The following is a 22,023-nucleotide window of genomic DNA, read 5'->3' as shown; positions in this document are numbered from 1 at the left end:
TCTAGTCAGTTAACAAAGCAACAAAAACATCCTACCACCCTTTACGTGATCTGTTGTTGTCTGTCCATGTATCTTCTCTTTACTCATTTCTTATGTGGATTCAGACAGAGCATGAACTTTGAGTACAGCAAAAGAATTTCTGTTTCAATCATAGGTTTGAGTATGGTTTATAGCTGATAGATTTTTATGATTTTCCTCAATAACTTTGGTTCTAAAGTTTTGGTTTTATTGAATCAGAGTTAAGTTAAGTAAGAGTTTGATTTTTCCCATCTGTATAATTTCTAAAGCATTTGTATTTGAAAGCCTAAAGTTGACAAGAATTTTGTTCAGCAACCTTGTAGTGAGGACAAAATATTGATTACCTTCATGAACCTAAGTAGTACAAAAGCATACCTTTTGATATTTTTAGGATACACACTAAAGTACTTTTAAGTCAGCCTTTTCATATTATTTTCTGGTTTTATTTTTGTGTATTGCACTGTCCTGTGATTGAAAAAAATAATATATATGTTTGTGAAATAGGCTATACTGATAAGAAATATTAAGACAATGAGCCTCTTCATTTTTTTTCTTATTCACAGTATGTATAGTTTCACTTTTTTATTCAGTAAGTACCCATATATTTAAAGTTAGATCAAAAGACCTTTTGGATTTTACTAGCACTTACGTATTTTATGGATTTATCCAGCTGGGTCTTAGCATTCCACATTCTGTGAATGAGAGAATAGACTAATGAAGTCTCATTGCTGAGAAGACTGGGAAGATTTTCCTGGTATTTACCTGAAGTTTCTTGTTTTTCTGATACAATTCAATTTCTCTCTTTTATATTCCATGGGTTATCTTGGTTTTTTTTTTTTTAAAAAAAAAAAAAAAAGGAAGCCAAACCCCAGAACAAACAAAAAACCTCAACAAAAAACCAAAGCCTCATTCTCAACTTGGTAGTTTTCCAACCCATTCTGGAGAAATGTCCCACCAGTTTAGTTATCAAATGGGTAATTAACAAATGGATGGAATTCACTGAGAATGAAACTTATTTCAACTTCTCAGATCTTTTCTTACACTTTCTGATTATTTGCAGGTAAATGAAATTGCGTTTATAAACACCTTAGAAGCTCAGAACAAACGTCATGATGTGCTGAATAAACTAAAAGAATATGAACAACGCTTAAATGAATTACAAGAAGAGCGTCAACGAAGACAAGAGGAAAAACAAGCACGTGATGAAGCAGTTCAGGTATAATATCTGTAGTTGTAGAGGGACAATGAAATATATATTTGTTTTTCATTTTGGCTATGCAGTCTTTGTTGTTTTCTATCTTACCTCCTTTGTTCAACTTCAGAAAAGTATACAGTAGTATGTTTCTCCTTTATAATGTTTCAGCAGCAAGAGGGAGAAAGGTAAGTCTTAAAGTCACTGTAGCAGAGGTATTATAGATGCTGGGTAGATGATTCATGCCTGTCTTAAGCTTTTTCAAAAAAATATTTGCTACTCCATTATAAGAAAACCCTTATGTTTTGGTAACACTTAAAATTTTGAGAGAGGAAAGAGAAAAATATTCCTTATCATATGCCTACTGTCATAATTATCATACTTTTTACAGGATCAGTGAAAACCACAATGCAAATGTTTGTGTTCCTGGAATCCTGGTGTGGGTTGTTTTTTTTGGGGGGGTTGTTGGTTTGTTTTAATATAGCATTCCAATACTAAGTTTTCCCAGCCTCATGCATCTGCTTTTTTGGCACTGTTCTCTATGTTAAACCTAAGTTTTCTTCTTATGTAAACTACTCCTTCTCTGTACGTGCCTCAGATCACCACACCTGTAGATCACCTGTGAATCCAGCTTCTGCCAGAGCTTAGTACTTAGCATTAGCAGCTGATTCTATCTCCCTGTTGAAAAATGGGCCATGTTACTGACTTTGGCGGCTCAGAAGCTATTTTTGAGACAGAAAGTACTCCAAAAGCAAAAACTCTTTTTGAGAGAATATATATAACCCTGGATTTCCAAGGGTTGATTGCGTTATCAGTGAAAAGTACCCTTGCAGATTGTTTATAAAAATCTGATCTTGGTGATCCTGTTTTTTGTAGTTACTCATACTCCCTTGTTCTAGAATGCAGCTTTCCTGGAGTCCCTTTCTGGGATTTTGGGTGTTTTTAACTCTTTCTTGTCTTTACCTTTTTTTTTTAGTCCTTTCCTGGGTTGTGTAGGTATTAGGCTGTTCTTAAGCTGGTAGTTGAACTAGAACAAACACTGCAGGCAGGCTTTCAGTACTAAATCCCACTTATGACCACACTGTTCTCTCCGTATCCTTTCTGCCGGACCAAGGATCAAGCTGATGCTTCCTGCTGTGCTTTTTTCATGCACAAGTTGCTTAACAGTTGAGCAAAGCCCTATATTTTGAGGTATGCTGTAGCTTCCCCTGCTGTCCTCTATAAAACAATGTGTATTCCCCTCACAGGAGGGCTTTTCCTGCACTGTTGTAGAGCTGGACCTGCTCCCAGTATAATAACTTTTTTAGCAGTTAGTATAACTACGAACAAATAATTCCACTTCAGTGAAGTGAAATGAATCACGAGACTTCTGGCCTATAAGTATGAATTTAACTTTATGCAAAAACTCCTCAAACACTGGAAAAATACAACACTTCTAAACATAACTACTTTACGTTTACTGTAACAGTGATGGACTTTTAGTATACATGGAATTGCATCATTTAAAATCACAAGGATTCTAAAAGTGGTATAAAATTTCAGTATCTATGGAAACTGGGCTGCTCCTGTTTATCTACCCAAACAATGTCTTTGTCAACCTCAAGTATTTCTTAGATCCATTCAATAAAATCCACTTGCTGCTTCTTGACACCAATGCTGCAGATTCACCTTTAAACCCTTCCTTCCATCAAGCTTATTTTAACTTTTTAATTACAGGATCTACTACAGATTTTTTTTTTTTCAGATTTTACTTGCTTTTCCATTTAGTAGCACTGGTACCTAATTCAAAATGTGCAACCTATGCTGGTCCATTTTCAAATGCCACCTTAAAGGTCTTTGCAAGGAATGTCCAGCAGGACTAGTATTTGTTTTTATGATGCACTGGGTGTATTCTATAAAACAATTTGCATTCTTGTTGATTTAATAGTACAGTTGTAGTAAAGTATGCCATATCTTGTCTTATTTGTTTTATTAAGAAAGAAATTAATGTATTCGTGCAATGCTGTTACTGAAACTTTATGCAGGAAAGAATATGGTTACTGTGAAAGCCATGGTTGTGATTATCCACTACCAAGCTGTATTGCCCGTGGAGATGAGGACAGTGCAGTTAACGTCATATTGACTAATATATAATGCTGTGCATGTTCACTTATTTTTGTAGTTCTTAGTTTCTTCAATAAAGTAAAGTATAAAGTTAAGGTTTTCTACTTCTATTACATCTAAATTTTTGTAAAGCCAATATTTAAGAATGCAGAGCCCTCACCTAACCACGTAAAAATGTTTGATCATTCCAGCAAATTTTGGTTTGTGCTAATGAAATCTCATACTGTCTTCTGAGAGGAAGATAATTTATTTGCTAGTATAGTGATGTGCGTTTACAGTGCTGGAGTTTGTGGCAAGGAGTATATTTTAAAAATGTATTTAAATATCTATTTTTCATTTTTTCTGTCATACAAAACAAACTAATTTTTCAGCAAGATAAGGATTTGAAGGACACATTAAAAATCTAGTTCTCCTCAGACTTTCAGCTAAAACAAATAATGACATTTCCTCTTAGTAAAACTCACCAACTTAATGTCTACTCATAAATGTCTTTTTTAAATATGAGGTTTCAAACATGCTTTATTTTTACATTTGTTGCTGATAAAAGTATAGCCATTCTGTCAGAAAGGTTTACAATACCATGTATAGTTTCTTAATTAGTAAGGAAAAAAGTAAAAATTGAGTAGGAATCATATATTCAGTGATAGTGCAAAAATAAATTGTCAAAATCCAATTTGTTTTATAACAACATTCAGATAGTTTCAGAATCATAATTTATATACTCATATTCCATGGGACCATATGTTATTTCTACATCACCTGTATCCTTTGGGATGTTTAAGATGTTTTCAAATACTCTCATTAATGAACTAGTTTTATAAGCTTTTGTAGTGGATAGACTTTTTCAGGATGAGCAAAATATATGGTCAATTAATGTGTAACTTAGTTCATACAACTGTACTTTCAATGTATGTTCAAGCTTCTGAGCATACTCATATTTGCATATTATTCTTTTATCTAATAAAAACACAGTTCTTACTCCATCATGAAAGTAAGATAAAATTCTATAAGCAGATGTTAAAATACAGTTTCTGTTAATTCCTTTTTGTTTTTTCCTAAAAGAAAAGTTAGAATTTACTTTTCTATGACTAGGAGCGCAAAAGAGCCCTAGAAGCAGAACGGCAAGCCCGAGTTGAGGAGCTGCTGATGAAGAGGAAAGAACAAGAAGCACGGATTGAACAGCAGAGGCAAGAGAAAGAAAAAGCACGGGAAGATGCTGCACGGGAGAGGGCCAGGTAACTTTACAATAATTTTGTTGGTTCCCTGCCCTTCACCGTTATCCTTTCCAGCAAACTGCAGTTTCTCTATAACAACAACAGTACCTTCTTAGCTCTCCAGGCTTAGTGTTTTAAAAAGTAACATTAATAAATATTCTTGATGAATGGTTTGAAAGAAGAAATCAGGTGAGTAATCATAAATTCTGTAATAGATTTTCGTATTCCTTAGATACATGCACAATATAACATGCAAGGCTGTATTTAATGTATTCATCTTAGTTTTATTGCTAACAAGACCTTTTAATAATTTGCCTTTTTCATATTTTAGCTTAGTTTTCAAAAGAAGCAAGATTAATGTCCCCGTGTTCCCCATTTCCTCCACTTTCCAGTTGCTTTTGGACTTACTGGCATCAATTTGAGTTCACCTTTTTGTAGACACCAGAGATTACAGTTGTGAAGCACAAAGCCGGGAAATCAGGCTTCATTAATTCTACTGCCTACAAAGTACTTGGTTTATGTTTTTGCCCATAATCAAAAATTCATGAAGGGGTTTTCATATGGGCTCTTCTCTCTCTTTCTTTTGAGCCAAACATGAGGTGCAGAGAGAATGAATGTTGGGTGGCACTGCGGTGTGTGGGAAAGGTTTACTTTCAAGTCTGATTCAGGAAAACTGCTTTCTGCTTATTGTTTCATTTGCCAAATTCTGTTTGTATTCACCTCCTATTATTCCCTCTTACCCTAGAGTTCCACTGCCACAAGCATTTCATAAAACCTAAATAGAATTTACATTTTTCCTATGACAAGAAGTTTTCACTAATGGTTCTTTGAACATTTTTATTGTCACAGCTTGTTTTCTTCAAAGCTGTCATGAAGAGGTTTTTTTTTCCTCCAAGTAAAATATTCAGAAATGTATTGATCACCTTCTTTCATCTTCCAAAGTCATGAGTAATTCTAGCTTGACATCATAAAGAGATTCAACTTTCAATTAGATGTCTAATGAATTGTGGATAGATTCTGTGGCCTTGCCCAGGACTTCATGCACCTTTCCTGAATATGTTGAGCCAAAGTCACAGTGAGATAGAGTGTGTTGGAAGGGATCCTTCAGTATCTTATTCTCATTCACAGACACTTGAGGAAGACTAGGACTAACAGGGAGACTTTTGGTTATGCAGTTTTGGGAAGATAGACACTGCATGTGTAAGGCTTCTACATCTTTCTGAAATTTGAGGAAACCCTCACAGTAAGCAAATGTGAGATAATTGTCCCATTGACATCTTTGCCTTCTGAGGTCCTTTACGGTTAGAACTTGTCTAAATGCTCAAGGCATATAATTCTTTGCTCTTTTTGTTTAATCATTTTTAAATCTGCCATTTTTAAATCTTTGTGGCACCCCATTTATTTCATTATGACATGTGAAGAACAGCGGTTTCCATTTGTCTTCTGTTGGTACTGTGTTTCAGCAAATTTCCTTTATATTTGCTACTATAGCACTGAGTTTTCAGCTGCTTTGTGCTTGACATTGCAGTACCGTGCTTGCATTTGTTTTTCTTTGCCAGATGGTGATTATACAAGAGAGAATTTTCCTCTTTTTTTTTTTTTTGATAATTTTGGGAAAGAGTAGGAAAGAATGTATGCGTGGTACCCTACAATCTGGTGATTCTGTTGTCAGAATGGCCTCAGATTCATTGCATCTTCTTAATAACAGTTCTGAGGTTTCTCTAACATAGTAGAATTAGAGGAGGATTCAAAGTGTCCTGGTTTAGAAGTTAAGGGAGAGATGAGCTTGACAGGAAGCTGGCTGTACTGTCCCTTCCATCTTGGACTTCGGCATGTTTTGGTGGAACCTTGGGGTATCATTTGGTGTTTTGTTTTGTTGGGTTTTTTTTCCTGCTGCTAGGATTTTACTCTTACCCTGAAGATTTAATACTTGCTGGAATGAGTAATTTTGGGAATATCTGCTTAAAGTTTCTAAAGTATAAGCTTTACCATGTGCATCTGGTGGCAATTAAAGCATTTGTATGAAAGGAATAGTGTACTTAAAACTGACTTTAAAAGCCCCTCTGCCCTTACGGTACATTAACTTGATTCCAGTAAGGTTTTAGATGTAATTTCAGAGTATTTTATATTCCAGAGAGTTGAAATCCATAATATGGAAAGTTTTGTTCTTGTCAATAGAAATCATAAAACTGTATAATGTAACCTAATCATGTAAAAAGCACACTTTTCAGAAGGGCTTGTGCAGGAATAATGTTGATGCTCTATAAATTGAAATTTTAGAATTTTGTTTCAAATATTATTAATCCAAAGTATGCAATGATATTAATTTGTCATAGTTTGTAGGATTAAACGAATATTTAAAAAACGCATACTGAAAGAAATAGCTAAAATAAGATTTGGGTTTGGGTCCCCATGTGTTGTGATTTGTTTCAGGTCATGATGTGAATCAGGAGCTCTTTAAAATAAAAGCAAAGACTGTAGTTCAGTCTGTCTTTGTATACCTCAGGGGAGAGAGCACATAAACTACCTGATGCTTCTCATGCATCATCTCTTCCTCACCCGCCCTCCATGCCCATGGTGATTGGAAGAGTTCCCTTATACTTTCTGAAAGAACAATTGTGAGTAGTGTTTATCGTTAGATTTGCTTCCTCCCCCGTGTTCTTTCCTATCTGCTTTTATATTTTCTGTGGCTTTTTGTTTTAAAATGTTACTTTATCTGAGGTTTCTACTTTTACTGAAATTACTTTGTTTTTTCTATGAGTTTTCTGTTTAAAAAACCCAAACAAACAGAAATCCACACAAAACAAAAACCACTGCAGTTTGAATAATATTCTTTATGTTGTCCTTTCTAGTTTTGTCGCTCAAACTACTTTAATTTTAGGATACCTTTTAAAAAGATGACTAATGGCTTTGAATGACTTCTTCATTGCTCAGGTTTACTCAAAGCTTTTGTTACTTCTTTTGGCCCTTCACAGCTGCCAGACTTCTAGGAGGAGTGTTTCTCTCCCATCCCAATTCTTTTTATACAAACAGCATGAGTAGCTGACTTTCCTCCTTTTTAGGGTTTAATAGCACCCTTGGTTTACTGATCGCTAAAGTTGTTCTTGATGAAACTGTTATCTGCAGGTTTCTGCTTAGTAGTTATAATAACAGATCAAGTTATACCTCTTGTTCTTTTCTCAGACAGGAAAAAAAAAATCTTAACCGCTTCAATAGGGTGATGCTTAGGGGATTCACAGGCTCTTACCGACACCCACACGCATGACAACTGTGCTTTGGCGCTTTGCTGGGGAGGGGAAGGAGGGTTGCTAAAAGTGAAGAGGACAACTGAAGTTTGAGGCATGATTCAGTTTTTGGAAGAGGGATGTAGGGCAGACAGGTTCAGTGAGCAAAATAGGTCCTGACTGCAGTTATGTACAGAAGGTGACAGTAAGATAAATGCCTAATCTTTTGCGATCCTTTGGTATCTTGAACATCTAGAATTGCAATATTCTAGAGTATCAGTTTATCACTCATGACGGCATCATTTGATGTTGGCCAAAGTTTTATCTGTAAGCTTATATACTCAAACTTCGACTAATCATCATTTTTATAAAACGCATCGCCCTCATTGCTGTATGGTTTTTCTTTGATTTGCCATTGTACTCCCCTTTGGTTCACTGACTATAGCCATTGGCTGAAGAATGCTAATGGTGGCAGGGTATCACATTCATCACTATTTTGTAGCGTCGTGTTGACTATCATTGCTCTGGCTTGGACTGAGGTGTGATCCAGGTCCTGCTACAAAGGTTCAAGTGTCTGCCTTTACTAAATCATCGAAATTAAAGCATGTGTATTCTCTGTTAACTAAGTTGCTTTTTGTTGTCTGTCTTTTCTACTGAGCCATCTTCAGCTTCATTTTTTGGGGTGCTTGTTCTCCATTTCAAACATAAATTAGTCAATATTATGCATGCTTTACCTTATTACAAGTTTTCCCTATATTTATTATCTTTTGATTAGAGATCGAGAAGAGAGGTTGGCAGCTCTTACTGCAGCTCAACAAGAAGCCATGGAAGAACTACAGAAGAAGATTCAACTGAAGGTATAAAAGGATACTTTACTTGAAAAATAAGTCAACAATATAGAATTTCTGCGAAATTATTTTCTGTATGTATGTATTATTTGGTGAAGATGTTACAGTGCACTGTACAGTGAATTACATAACTTTTACAAGAGATTTTTATTTAGACTTTTGCATTAAGAAGGGCACCTTGCTGTATAACCTACACTGTGTAGTTTGGAAAGAACAGGACCGAGGTCTATGGAATTCATTAATTTCAAAGCTTTGAACATGAGAACAAGTAAACCTGTACTTTCCAAGAGAAGTCAAAGTAATTTTGAATTAAATCATGAGGAAAATCAATATGTAAAAACTCTCGCACTATTTAGCGAAGACAGTTCACCAAACAGTCGCACAAGCTGCTATCTAAAGGTATTGAAATTGATGCGGTTAAGTGTGGCATGCTACTTCCTTTTGTTTCATGAAGGGCTCCAGTTATTTCATAAAATAGACATCAGGAACGAGCCCCTTGTAGTTCACCTGTTCAGCTGAATTGGCTGTCCAGTGGAGAACCAAGGTATCAGAAGTTTTGAAGAGATATCCACTATCTTTCAAGACATGTAAAGACTTCTAAAATGACAAATTGTATTTTTAAGGTTCTGAGGTGGAACTATGTATTAAAGTTTCAATTGATGATGAATTATGTAAATTTTTATTCTAGGATGGTTTATGTATATCTATAAATAATTTTTCATTTCAGTGTTGTAATTTGCTCTGACCCCAGTCTGAAGCACCATAGCTACATTTACTCGTACTGTAAAATGCAGTTTTGTTATAAATACAGATTCATGCCCCAGCCTCTCATTTTAAATAATAGTTGAGAGTTTGTTCCATTCTCATGAGAGTTAGGTATGAAAACCCTCTGAAAAAATCCAGTGAACTGTGCTTGCCACTGCAGATAAATAACAAGTAATTTATTTTACTTTAATTTGCACTTTATGATTTCATCTCTATCAGTGAAAACAACACTACGTAAGTTAGATATTTGTAGAATTAAAAGTTGAACTTGTATTCTGTACTAGAGTGTTTCATTAAGAACAAAACCAGAACTGAGATGTTAAATGTAACAAAAAGATTTACAGAAGGATTTGCAACAGATCATTAATTGATAATCACCTATAAAACAAAAATAGTGCTGACTGATTTTTAAATCATAGCATAATGTTAAAAAGTCTGTGATGTGTGGCGACTTTTAATGCCTTTCAGAAATAAAAAATAGCCTCAATTTAACAGAAGTTCATCCTAACTGTACAATATTTGGTAATTCCCAATATTTCTTTGCAAATTTAATTCCATTCGCTGTCATTCGATGTGTTTTTTCTTTGTTGCTTTGATTATTTTCCATTCAGCATGATGAAAGTATTAGAAGGCACATGGAACAAATTGAACAAAGAAAAGAGAAAGCAGCTGAATTAAGTAGTGGAAGACATGCTAATACTGATTATGCACCAAAACTTACACCGTACGAACGCAAAAAACAGTGCTCATTATGCAATGTCCTGGTAAGTTGACTAGAGGGAATGCTGTTGGAATTGCAAGGCCAACCTAAGCCTTGAAGCTTCATATTATGCTTCATTCACAGATGAGAGTACTGCACATCTACTGTGTCCCTGCTCTGTTCTTGTAAAATGCACCTTATTTTGGATTCTTCTGTCTATAAGTCAGGTGGTTTAGGGAAGATTTGAAAGAACTGTAGAATTGTAGGTAGAACGGAGAGTGTCGACAGTACTCAGTTACTGGCTGTCTCTTCTAAGTAAAGCAAGAATTCGGGAGCATCAAATGAAGGTAGTTAAAAGCTAGATTTAAAGCAAAGTAAAGAATGTGGTTCTTTACATAGCAGGTAGCTGAGCTGTGAACACCTTGTTATAAGATCCTGTGGATATTTGAATTTAAGGTGAGTTCAGGGGATGATTGGGCAAGTTTCATTGAATTGAAATTCACTGAAGGTTACTAGATACAGAGAAACCACATCAAGCTCAAGAAGTTCTTGAACTGAGTTTGGTTGGAGGCTTAAAAGTGTTGAAGGGAGAATCAGTGTTTGCTTTGTCTCTTCGTTTACTTTTCCTTAGGTATCTTATTTTTTGGTCACTGTTGGAAGCCAAGTACTTTGCTAGGCAGACCTCCGATCTCAATGGGGTATCTCTTCTGTGTCCACCATTCCATATGTCCCAGGAACGGTGGAGAAGAGGAGGCCGTACAGTCACTGAGTAGGAAGCAGGGAGATCTGTTCTTGTTGATAACTGCTTTTACTGATTTGCAAAGACTATGCATTATTGAATAAAGCCTTATATCCTACTAAGCATTATTTCTCTTTGATTGCTGAATTAAACGAAATTGCACTGCTTCAGGCAGTGCTGGAACAGAAACTCAGGTTCAGCAGGCTGGAGTCTTGTATATTCACTGATCATGCATTTCAGAGCGAAAGTCCAATATATGAAGTTAGATTGAAGTCAAAATGAGATGAGAAGCCAAGATTTTTTTTAATCTCTTATTATACTGCTGGCTAGCAAATCATTATGTAATTTATTCTTAAGTCCTGCATAAAAGATGTTTATGTAAATTAGCTTCAGGAATAAAGTACTGTGCTTGAAATTCTGAACATACTCCTGACAAATTGGCATATATTATATTATATTTAAAATACTGTTATTTATAGATTACGGAATTATCGAGGAAAAAAATTACTATTAAGTCATTGTCATTACAGATTTCATCAGAAGTATACCTTTTTAGCCACATTAAAGGGAAAAAACACCAACAAGCTGTCAGAGAAAACAGTAGTATACAAGGACGAGAGCTTTCAGATGAAGAAGTGGTAAGTTTTGTAATTTTTTTTCTATATTGCTTCTAGTTTTAAATACCATCCAGCTGAGTAGCCTTAGAAAGTCTTGAAAATTCTTATAAAGGAGTTGAACAGAATATTTGTGTTAGTGTGGGAATAATAGTGCCTTTTTGAATATAGACTACCAATGAAAAGGAACGAAAGAAACAGTGGATTCAAATACTTCGGGCAATTGCCATTCGAAATAGATTGTGTATAAAATGTGTCTAATAGCTTTTCTATTAATCCAAAGGCGTTTTTCATCTCACTATATTTATCTTTTCATCATAAAATTCTGATGTGTTGCAGGTGTCTGCATTTTGCTTTACTTTTTTTTTTGTTCCTTCCTGTTACTTAAAGTATCTTAGTCCTTTTTTAGGTTATCAGATGTGCTATTCTATGCATCAAGGTTGATAATGCTGAATATTTTAGTGCTAAATTACTTTAAAATGTAAGATTGGAAAAGCTTTGCAAGTATTAGCGTTGCTAGAAAGAACAATAATTAGTTTTTCAGTAGCTTCTTTAGAAGAATTGGCACTTAGGGTGATTTTTAGGGAGCATTGAGGACATTTTATACTAAATGAAGAAACTATGCTGTTTTGAAGAAAAGACTTCTGAATGGTTGTCTGATTTAATTTCTCGTTGCTGCTGCCTGAATTAACTACGGTATTAAGTCAAGGCCTTTTCTATGAGACAAGTTATAACAGCCAGACTTCGAGTTCTGTCTTATCCAAAAAATTTGTGAATGCCCATGTATTATACCTGTCAGATGTTAGGAGGAAATACTGCACAAGCCAATTCTCCAGAGCTGATTCAGCTTTAACTTCATTGTGTTCGGAAATCTGTTTCCAGCCAAGCTGATTCAAATGGTACTGCTCAGTACTTGTGATTTTTGGCTGTCTCCTCCTTTCCTTCGCAGTTCTTGTTACTATTTTTATTTGTTGAAATTTTCTCTTTGTTTACAGCTTCTTACATCCAGTAGTAACATCTTTTCTTTTCCTTCTTAAAAAGCTTTGGAGAGTTAAGTCTCTGAGGTACAGAAATCCACACAGGTGGTTATCACTGGAAAAACAGAAAAAGAAAATTGGACAGATACAGTAGACTGGAGGAATAAATTTTTGCTGAGTTGCAGTTTGCCTACCCCTCCCTCACTGTAACAAAAGTACATAAACTATCTTTTCAGTTTCTTTTTTCCTCTTTTACAGTGGTTAGTGGGAGTTGTGTGGTTTTGGATTTGGTTTTGAATGCCAGCTTTATCTAATTTGATATATGGGAGAAGGCTTCATACAGCGTCCGTTTTCCTAGAAATATAAGCTGTGAGATTTCCTAGAATCTTTCACGCACCAAAGTGTGGGCAATCAGTAATACTGAAATTTTCTTGTATCTGTCTAGCCTTTGCTCGTAACTGTCTAGCCACTGATAATTGAACTATAGTTCTTGCTGGCAACTGTCTCAGATGAATATAGAGGAAAACAGTGAACTAGATTTTCTTTTGACTGGGTGTTGTATGCTATTCACAACATCTAATTTGATAGCTTAACAATTCCAGCTTCCAGAAAAAGAGATCACGTTATAACAGGTGCATTTGTGCCCAGTTGGTGAAAAAGAAGTTCCACTAGAGGGCACAGATATCTTGATTTTTGTGGTGTCCAACATTATATGCTTAAATCCGGTGTTTTTCAGCAAAACATTTCGATGTGAACTTAAGATCAAGATTAAGGTTAAATGTATGGGATTTCTTGAATGTGTACTTAGTGCAGGAGCAAAAGGAGAGAAGAGTCTTAACTGAATGAACAGCTTGATGATTACAGTAGCAGATATAAATATCCTCAATCAAGATGATACATAGTATTTGGCATACTGACAACATATGGATACTTCCATTGTTAGATATTTAATATATTATTTATAACTACATTTTAATAAGTCTGAGTATATAATTCTGAACAATACTATTGTAATCTGAAATTTCCTTGGCCAGAGGCCCTATCTGGTTTGTTTTTTTTTTCCAAAGAGCAGTAATAAGATATACATGCTAGAGATATGGTCACTGTAAAATAGAAGAGCAATTTTAGTTATCGTAGCAATCTGCTTTGTGTACCTCTTTATTCAGCATGTGTAGTTAAAGCCAAATTTTGCCTCCCCCACAGCTAAAGCATTCAGTAACTTTAGTTAAGTTTTTAAATACTTGAGAAAAAATTTCCAAAGTATTATATAGAAGTAAAACCGTATTCCAAGGAAGCATTATAATATTCATAGTTACTTATTCATCACTGTTTTCAATTTTTTAGTCAGTGAAGGTATCTGTAGTGAGAACACGCTTGTACTACTTAAAGTTATTACTTGTCATCTGTGATGTCTTTAGATTGTATACATCTTGTCTGTGACCCTTCTTCTTTGACATAAAAGATTTTATTTATATCACCTTTGACCTAATAAAATTTCACCTTTAACCTTATGCACTTGACACCTCAGATAACTTACTCTTGATCTTTGACTCATTTTGTGTTAAGGCTGTTAAGTATAATAGGTAGCTGCCTAGAAAGCTAGCTTTTTTTAAATTGTAATCTGACCATAGAAATTCTTTATTATTACTTGAGAAATCGCAGAAGGACTGGAAATACGTTTATTTTGACCGTATTGATATCACAGAAGGTGAGATTTAAGTATCTCCTTAAGACTTTGGAAACTCATTTAAGTAAGTGATTATATAGTATGTCTTCATACAGTAAGGATTTTTTTTTGGTTGATTTGACTGTAAGCAAAAAGTTAAAAGCTGTACTGAATGATCATTGACACTAATTTCTTTGGGCCAGGTGGATGCTAGTAGTTGATCTTGCCAGATATAAAAAAAAAACTGTTATACTCCAGGTTTTTTCCCTTTGCTATAACACCTATAGGTTCTGTAATTTTACAAACATTTTCATAGATAAAAGTAGACTTCATGTTGGAGCAGTTTTCCATTGTTCTGGAATTAAGCGTATGTTATGCTTAATTCCAGCATGTATTGTGCAAGTGCTGACAGCTAGTATTAGATCATCAATAAGATGAATTCACTTGTAGATGCAATATATTTGGTGAAACTCGCAAAGAAAATAGTTTTGTTATGAATGAAGATACTAAAAATGAAGAAGCATGAAGTTATTTCTAAGATTGTATGACAACTTCATTTCATCTCAGCTTTTTTGGGTTTTCTGGGTATTTATTAGTTTCCAGCTGAAAAGGATGTAGATTTCTCTTAAAGCAAAATCTATTGATTTTGAAACAGTGGTTATCATGTGAAAGCAAATTAAGTTCTATTCACATTTTTTACTTCCTTTTTAACTTTTCTTTTGTCCGGTCTCTTATAAATACCTTCATTCATGTAGATGGCAAAACTCTTTCAGCAGAGTCGGCTTCAGGCTAAAAGTCGTCTTTCCTTCATTGTATTTCTGAAATATGCTATCGCTGTCCCACATCATTTCACCATTATCTTCAGTGCAGTAACAATGTTCTGACTACATTTTCTCTCTCTGCTTAAATGCATGTCTTCTTCCATCAAACTTACAGCTTTACCTTCTTTTCACATTGCTCTTTTCTGTGCTATTGATTTCCTGTCCCCTCTCTTAATATTTATATTACTTCCAGTTCAGCAAAAGATGTAAACAATGTATGCAACTTGGTTTCATTAACTTCACTGGAATCAATTAGTATGTTTGAAGTTATGACTAATTGTTTTGCTGAATCAAAGCCTGTGTGACACAAAGGCCATCCCTGAAAAGGTGCCTGTTGAAAGCCATAGGACAACACACGGTGATTTCATTCGACTGAGGAGTCTCTGCAAGGACCTTGTAGACGTTTGATCCCACCTGTAGCTCCTAGATTATTTATTCATTTTTATGCCCCTCTGCTCTCCCTTTTTTCTTTGCCTTTCTTGTCTATCCTGGTTTGCTTTGAGAAATACACATAACATCAGTAATCCTTATAGCTTGCTTCCTTTGAACCATTGTCCTATCTCTTGTCTGTATCTCCTGTCATTTAAATACCATGGTTTAAAGGCACTTTTAGAGTATAAATCATGTAATTCCATGCAGTCTATGAATGTTTCTAGTAAGTGAAAAGTACTTCTAAAAACATGAAATAGATAACTTGGCAGGGGTTTGGTTAATTTATATAAGGTGCATGCTAGAATTTTATGTATTCCAAAGCAGAATGGAGGAATATTAATGAACCTTTGTTTGCATATGTGAAAAATGTGCTTTTTTTATCAGGGGAGAAAACTGACAATTGACTCTATTGTCATGATATAAATGAAACACAGAACTTCTTAGAGGTATATTTAGATCAAATGAAAAAATAATCCTGTGATGGAGCAAAGAGATTGTTGTTGTCTGAAGATTGACGGCGTTAAAATGTGAGGATTTACAGAAAGACATGGTTGGTTGAGCCCACCCACATTCCTTTAAAAAAAAAAACAACAGATAGTCAGTGCCTAAAGCTTGCTCTATAGTGCGGGTTGTCAAGTTGGCTGGGGTTGCAGCGCAAGCCTTTTCTGGGGAAGGTCTGTCTAGATTGTAGCGGGGTCTGATTTACAGTGTGCATAACTGCGCTGGCAGGTTCCCCTGGTACAGACACCGTTACGCTGGCAGGGCTGCGCTTTCGCCAGGATGTGGTGAGAGGCTGCCCGAGAGAGCAGAACGTGCTGGTACAAGTTCTGTTCCAGCCATGTAAGGTTTATAGGTAGCACGACACACAAGCAAAGTTGATGTTCATATGAGTTTGAATTTCTAAAAGCTTTTTAGGGGCAAGGGCTTGTTTTGCTTTAAGAAATCGAGCTGTTTTTTCGAAGTTGTGTGCTGCTTCCATTATTTCTTACATAGGAAATTAGGGAAAGAATGTGGGAATGTTTTCATGCCTGACCTTTGCTCTTTTTCTCCTGTATTTACAAGGAGCTTTCTTGTCTAGAGACATGGTGATACCTGGACTTCGCTAATTATTTTTTTTTTTAATTCACTATGTTTTCATTAAAATTAAATTATATATAACTATTGTTTTATTGCTTCAGCCTTAGCAGTATTGGGAAAAATGCTTTTTGTTTTCTCTTCTGAATCAGAGTGTTTTCAAGTTCTTCTGTTTAAATGAAGAATATGAACTCCTTTGGTAACCTATCTAAAAGATACGATTAAGCAAAATGGAAAATAATAACACTGAAGATGAACAGTTTTTTCAGTTCATCTAATAGAGGAGTTTGAGGTATTTATACCTGTGGGTATGTGGTCTTCTAAAAGTTGTTATGCAAGATTAAAAGTTCTTTTTTTCCTTCTTGAACATTCATGTGTATGTTACATGTCTACTTGTATTGTGTTGCCAGGTGTGTTTTTAGCAATCTTGCTTTATTCTGAGTTTCATTCTAAGTAATGAAAGTCCTTAGCATTCAGTTTTAAGCTCTTCTCTTGTGTTTGATTATTCAAGGCTCTGGACTAAGGCTTTCATGTGAGTCTGATTTTTTTGACTATGAACTCCGTGTGCCTAACTTCTGCAGCCTTGGTCTTATTCTGGTGTATGTTTGCACTCTAGTCTCGTCTGAACGTTTGAATGATCAGTTATGACCATTGCAGTACAAGGAGTTGATCTTGACTCAGCTCTGGTGATATATAATACTTAAGTCACTTCTGGGTAATACAGTGCTGCATACTGTTTGGTCATGTCTTGAACAATATTTCTGTTTCTTTTATCCACCGAGTTACAGAATATAGACTTCATTGTAAATTCATTTTTTTTCTTGGCGTCTGATTATAGTTTTCCAACAGTAGCCCATTTTTCTTCTCTATTGCTCAGTGGAAGCAATCTGTAAATCACCTACAAACAAGAACTCCCCATCCCAATAAAGCCTCAGGTTTCAGTTGAGTTTGCTTTACTCAATTTTTTTTTTTTCCTGAGGAAGGGAGGATCTTTTTGGAGGCGGGTTGTGTGTTGCTGGAGGAATGGAATTAGGCCAAGCATCTGTGGTCCGTTTTTGTTTATGGATGTTTCATACCTGTTGGATACCTGTGGTCCTTTCAGCACAGGAACTCTGGCCTTGTAATTCTGCTGTGAATACATTTGTCCTAGAAGAAGCTGTCATGAACAGTCATATAATTATAAAGTTTAATCCACGATGCAGTTTGCAGAAGGTCTCTCGGTACTCTATATATCAAATCTAGTTTTTTGTACTTTGTACAGCAATACCTTCTTACCTTTAATATATTACAAAATGTTGTGGGTTTTGGAAAAAATGTACATGATTAATTGTTTATTGGCTGTATCTTTAATTGTGATAGATTGTTGCCAACAGCTGCACCCTCGTTTTGGCTTGGATATCTTGAATATTCACAGCCAGTAAGAAAAACTACTGCTGGCAGGGCCAACTGCACTCTCGTTTCCCCCTTTCTCCTGCTTGCCCTTGCAGCCAGATGATAATGTCAGTGCCTTCTAGCTTTCTTCCCTAATCTGCAGAGTGATGCTTTCCATGTCCAGTACGCAGAATTCTCATTCTCATGGAAGAAACAGCTTTACTTTGCCTTCTGTTCCCACATTTTGGACTGACAAGTGAGAAAGGGCACGATACTAAAAATCCTAAGAAATATCTGAACCTCCTATTCAGAATATTATTTGCTATTTATCTTAGTGGCAGGCTGTCATATCATTAAATTTATGGACAAGCAAGGTGACTAAAAGTGCAGTCGGTATTAGCAGTAAAAATACTATTTAGTTTGGACATGCTAAAAAGCAGTATTAGTCCCTCATTTAAAAAACTTAATCTTAATTAAATTCAAGAAGTGAAGGAAAAAATACTTCTACAATGAAAAGTCAGTCTTCAGTTTTGAATGAATAATGAAAGTTTTTTTAATGCTCTACACTCATCTTCTAAAGTACATTCGTGCATGGAAATGTGCATAATTAAAATCTTGATTTTGAGAAAATAATATTTGAATATCCATTACTTTATTTTTATAATTTGTTTCTTCACATATGAAGCACTTATAATAACTCTTATTAATGGTAACAAGTAAATACCTTCCTTATTTTGAATCTTCTCCGTATTTTGGAGTGGATCACTTGTGGTATTATAACAGTATTTAATCACAAACATTTGATCTCTTTATGATTAAGCATTAATGACCATTTGTGTCTCAAGCTGTCATTGGTTATAATGTTGAAAATTGAATTTTACGTTTGATATAACTCATAGTCTGCTTCAGCATCTGTTTTCCATATTAAATATTGTCCTAGGCTATGAGGAAAAAAATAAAATACTGAGGAGTTTTGTTGAAACATGTAATAAAATCATGAACAAATATTCCTGTGGTAACATGATTTAGAATTGAACCTTAAAAACTTCTTCAAAATTTGGCAAATACCTCCCTTAAGTGATTATATACAAGTAAGAAGCCATTATTCCTGACATTGGTAATAAATATTGAAGACATTTTTAAATTATACTGTGCAGTTACAGGATATTGTTTATTTTGAAACAGGTAAAGATGTTAATCCAAAAGATATATGTAGGCTTCAGAATAGTTACCTATTGATTTGCTAGAATGTATTCCTTATGCACTTTACATTTATATAAAATACTCAGTTTGCTATTAATTTTTTTTATTAAAATGGTGAATGAGTGACAGCAATTATTATGTGATATAAGCTGCTACAAGTATTTTTTTATATCTTCCTCATGTTTATTATTTTAATGCTGATACGAGCGGGCAAGTAAAAACAAGTGTTTGGAAGTTCTGAAGATCGAATTTAGATAACTAGCTAGAGTCAGATATTTTTCAAGTTGACTTGGTCTGCAGAATTGGATTAGAAAACTTATAAGAATTTATAAGAAAGGCAACTTAAAAGAATGCCTTTTCTTTCCAAACTTGGGGATTCAAGATTGGAAAGAATTCAAAAATAATAAGAATAACGGTATTCTGGTATTTCTGCTTCAGTTCTGGCCAGAATCCAGAAATACAGAACGGAATGAAAATGAGAAAAAATAGAGGAAAAAAAAAAACAACTGTAAACTTTTCAGATTGCAAGAAGGTCATTTGTGCTCAGTTTTTTGGGTGAGAGTCCAATAGCCCGAAAGGTTTTCCACTTATACGAATTGGTTAGTTTATACATAATGGAAACATAGCTAATGAAGCACTGTGTCACACTCTGTATAAAAGGGACTATACATTGGAAAGGTCAGGCCTTTACATGCCTGTTGCTAGACAGTAGGATTTTACTCCAGTGCTGCTTTGTGGTAGCACAGGACCCTGCAGAGCTTATAGAAAGCAGCAGAAAATACTTGATATACTAGGTGATGATCCTGGCCACTCCTGCCGGTGACCGACTGGCTTCGGACCGGAGTATTTTCACAGCCTTCCTTCCCTGGCTGTTGCTGCTGCGTATTAGGAGGAATATTGCGCTTCGTGAGAGCCAGCAAGGAGCAACGTGAGCACAAGAGAACAGAGGATCTTAAGTTATGACTGCCCTACAGCAACAAATGCCAGGCTGTGATTTTCTTCTCAGCTTGAGCAAATACAGACGCTTTACTGCAATATTGTCCTACCTATGCAATCTTGCCCCAGGCAGAATTCATAAAAAGGCAACGCTTACTTAAAAAGAAAGGAAAGGGAAATAAGTATTTGTGTTATGCTCGCTCCTAATTTTAGAATGAGGAAATTTTGTTAGGAAGAGTTGTGTTTGGCACACTCTACATCACAATTTAATAATGTTACTATAAATATTTGCTGAGTAGTGGAATGAATAGTAGCTTATATGTAATACAGAGAGCCAAAAGTGTCATAGTCAAAGAGATTGGGTAGGAAAATAATTTTGCAGTTGTGTTCTGGTTTGATAAATACTTACGTACACAACATTTCATCCGTCAAGGTCAGATACATGGATGTTGTTGCTGTAATCAGGACATTAAATGGGGAGAGCTAGTCAAGAGTATTGGTCTTGTGAATGGGTATTGTGTGAAGAATGTGTCAATTAGGAAATCTATTCTCCAGCTGTTGTATTTAATATAGAGTACCGAGGTTCAAAATCCCGCTTGTGGTATGGTTTTCCTCATCCAAACCAAAGTGGACCCTACTCAACTGTATAGCATTTCAGCATTTTCATATTATTTGCTACACTTTTCATGGAAAAATTTTGCAATTATGTTTGTTCTGGAGTCTGAAAAATTTACTTTATTTCAGAGAATATTAATAGTAATGCTGTAATCCTTGTAATACAAACGTGTCATATTTGGGGTGTAATTCAGTGTATAGAGAAAAACTTGGTTATAAGGAGTACTTAGTCAACTAAAATTATCAACTTCAAGATATGAAATGAACGGGGTAGTTTTTCTGTTTCAGGCAGTTGAATGGGATTAGGCAATAACCAGGTCACCTTCATGGGTGACCTTATTAGTTTTAGCTATAATGGTTTTGGAAACTCAGATTTCTCATGTAGTTTGCAGATGAGGCCCATCTGGTGCATTTGGAAAGCTCCAGGATTCTCAGTGACTAAAAGTCAGAACAGTTGAGGATGGAGGGAGAAGAGAGGAAAAGCAAAGGCATTTTTTGTAAAAATATCTTGTCTGCAGTTTTACACATGCATTTAATGTCAGTTCGTATCACCTTGCTTATAAATGAAGTACTGAAACTTGTACAGGAAATTTATTTCAATTGTTTAAAAAATGTCTTCAATGTTATCTAAAAATTATTAGAGGTGTATATGGCTTGATTTTTAAAGATCTCAAATGACAAGATGTGTCTGTAGAGTGCCATTAATTATCAAATTGTATATATTTACCAGGTTACTTTTATGTTTCATAAGCTTTTTCAGCTAGAGATAGTCTCCCTCTGAGAAACAGGTACGGTATACCTTGTGATTTTTAAAAATAACCTTTCGTTTTGGTGAATGCGTGTAAATAACACTGGAGGGAAATAGCAGGAGTATTTCTATTCTAATGCGTCATTAAGCCATCACCATACGAGTATATATAGAGGAATATATACAGACGATCACGAAGAAATAGATCAGCATTCAGTTCTTGTTTCCATATTTTGCAGCTGTACATCACAACATAGTACAGGCTAACTGCTCTTTGCGGCACAGATTCTGCCATCTTCATGAAAGTTGATACCTTACCTTTGCGACGTGGTTGATCTCAGCTGTGCAACTTGGAAGATGAGTTATCAAGTATGAAAAACGATGGCAGCAATCTGATACATAACGACCATCACAGCTGGTTCTATTTTAATTCTGAGATAAAAAGTGTTGTGTTAGGACAAAACCAGAAAAATTACTATATTATACATAAGTCTTTAAAACAAAGCTTTAGAGAAATTGCGCAGCTAAAATTGACATTGCTGGTGTAGAAACTGAAACTGCAATGAACATTTTTGGTAGGTGTGAATACAGATCTTAACAGAAGCTTTCATTAGAAAAGAGCCTTAACTTAGTAATGCTTTGCATTTATAACGGCCTAGATTCTCTAAAGATCTGGTGGTTTACTAATATCTGAGAGTTTGGGGTCAGAATGTGCTCAACATAGCACAGAATCAGGCCAGTAATGCCCCTTCACATTCTCATA

General features: G+C 35.1%; 1 protein-coding gene across 5 annotated transcripts in view; it reads left to right on the top strand.

The window, feature by feature from the left end:
• The window catches only part of SCAPER (S-phase cyclin A associated protein in the ER), a 170,794-nt gene that overhangs the window by 51,186 nt on the left and 97,585 nt on the right, over positions 1-22,023 (top strand). For all 5 annotated transcript variants that reach the window (XM_075160430.1, XM_075160429.1, XM_075160428.1 and 2 more), the window contains exons 16-20: positions 1,079-1,234; positions 4,406-4,548; positions 8,527-8,608; positions 9,976-10,128; positions 11,334-11,441. In XM_075160430.1, coding sequence (XP_075016531.1) covers positions 1,079-1,234; positions 4,406-4,548; positions 8,527-8,608; positions 9,976-10,128; positions 11,334-11,441 — 642 coding nt within the window. The remainder of the gene's footprint in view (positions 1-1,078; positions 1,235-4,405; positions 4,549-8,526; positions 8,609-9,975; positions 10,129-11,333; positions 11,442-22,023) is intronic.

The sequence above is a fragment of the Calonectris borealis genome, chromosome 11 (assembly GCF_964195595.1).
Source record: "Calonectris borealis chromosome 11, bCalBor7.hap1.2, whole genome shotgun sequence".
In the NCBI taxonomy this organism is placed as follows: domain Eukaryota; kingdom Metazoa; phylum Chordata; class Aves; order Procellariiformes; family Procellariidae; genus Calonectris; species Calonectris borealis.
The sequence above is the reverse complement of the archived record's forward strand: the minus strand, read 5'-3'. Positions and strand labels throughout refer to the sequence as shown.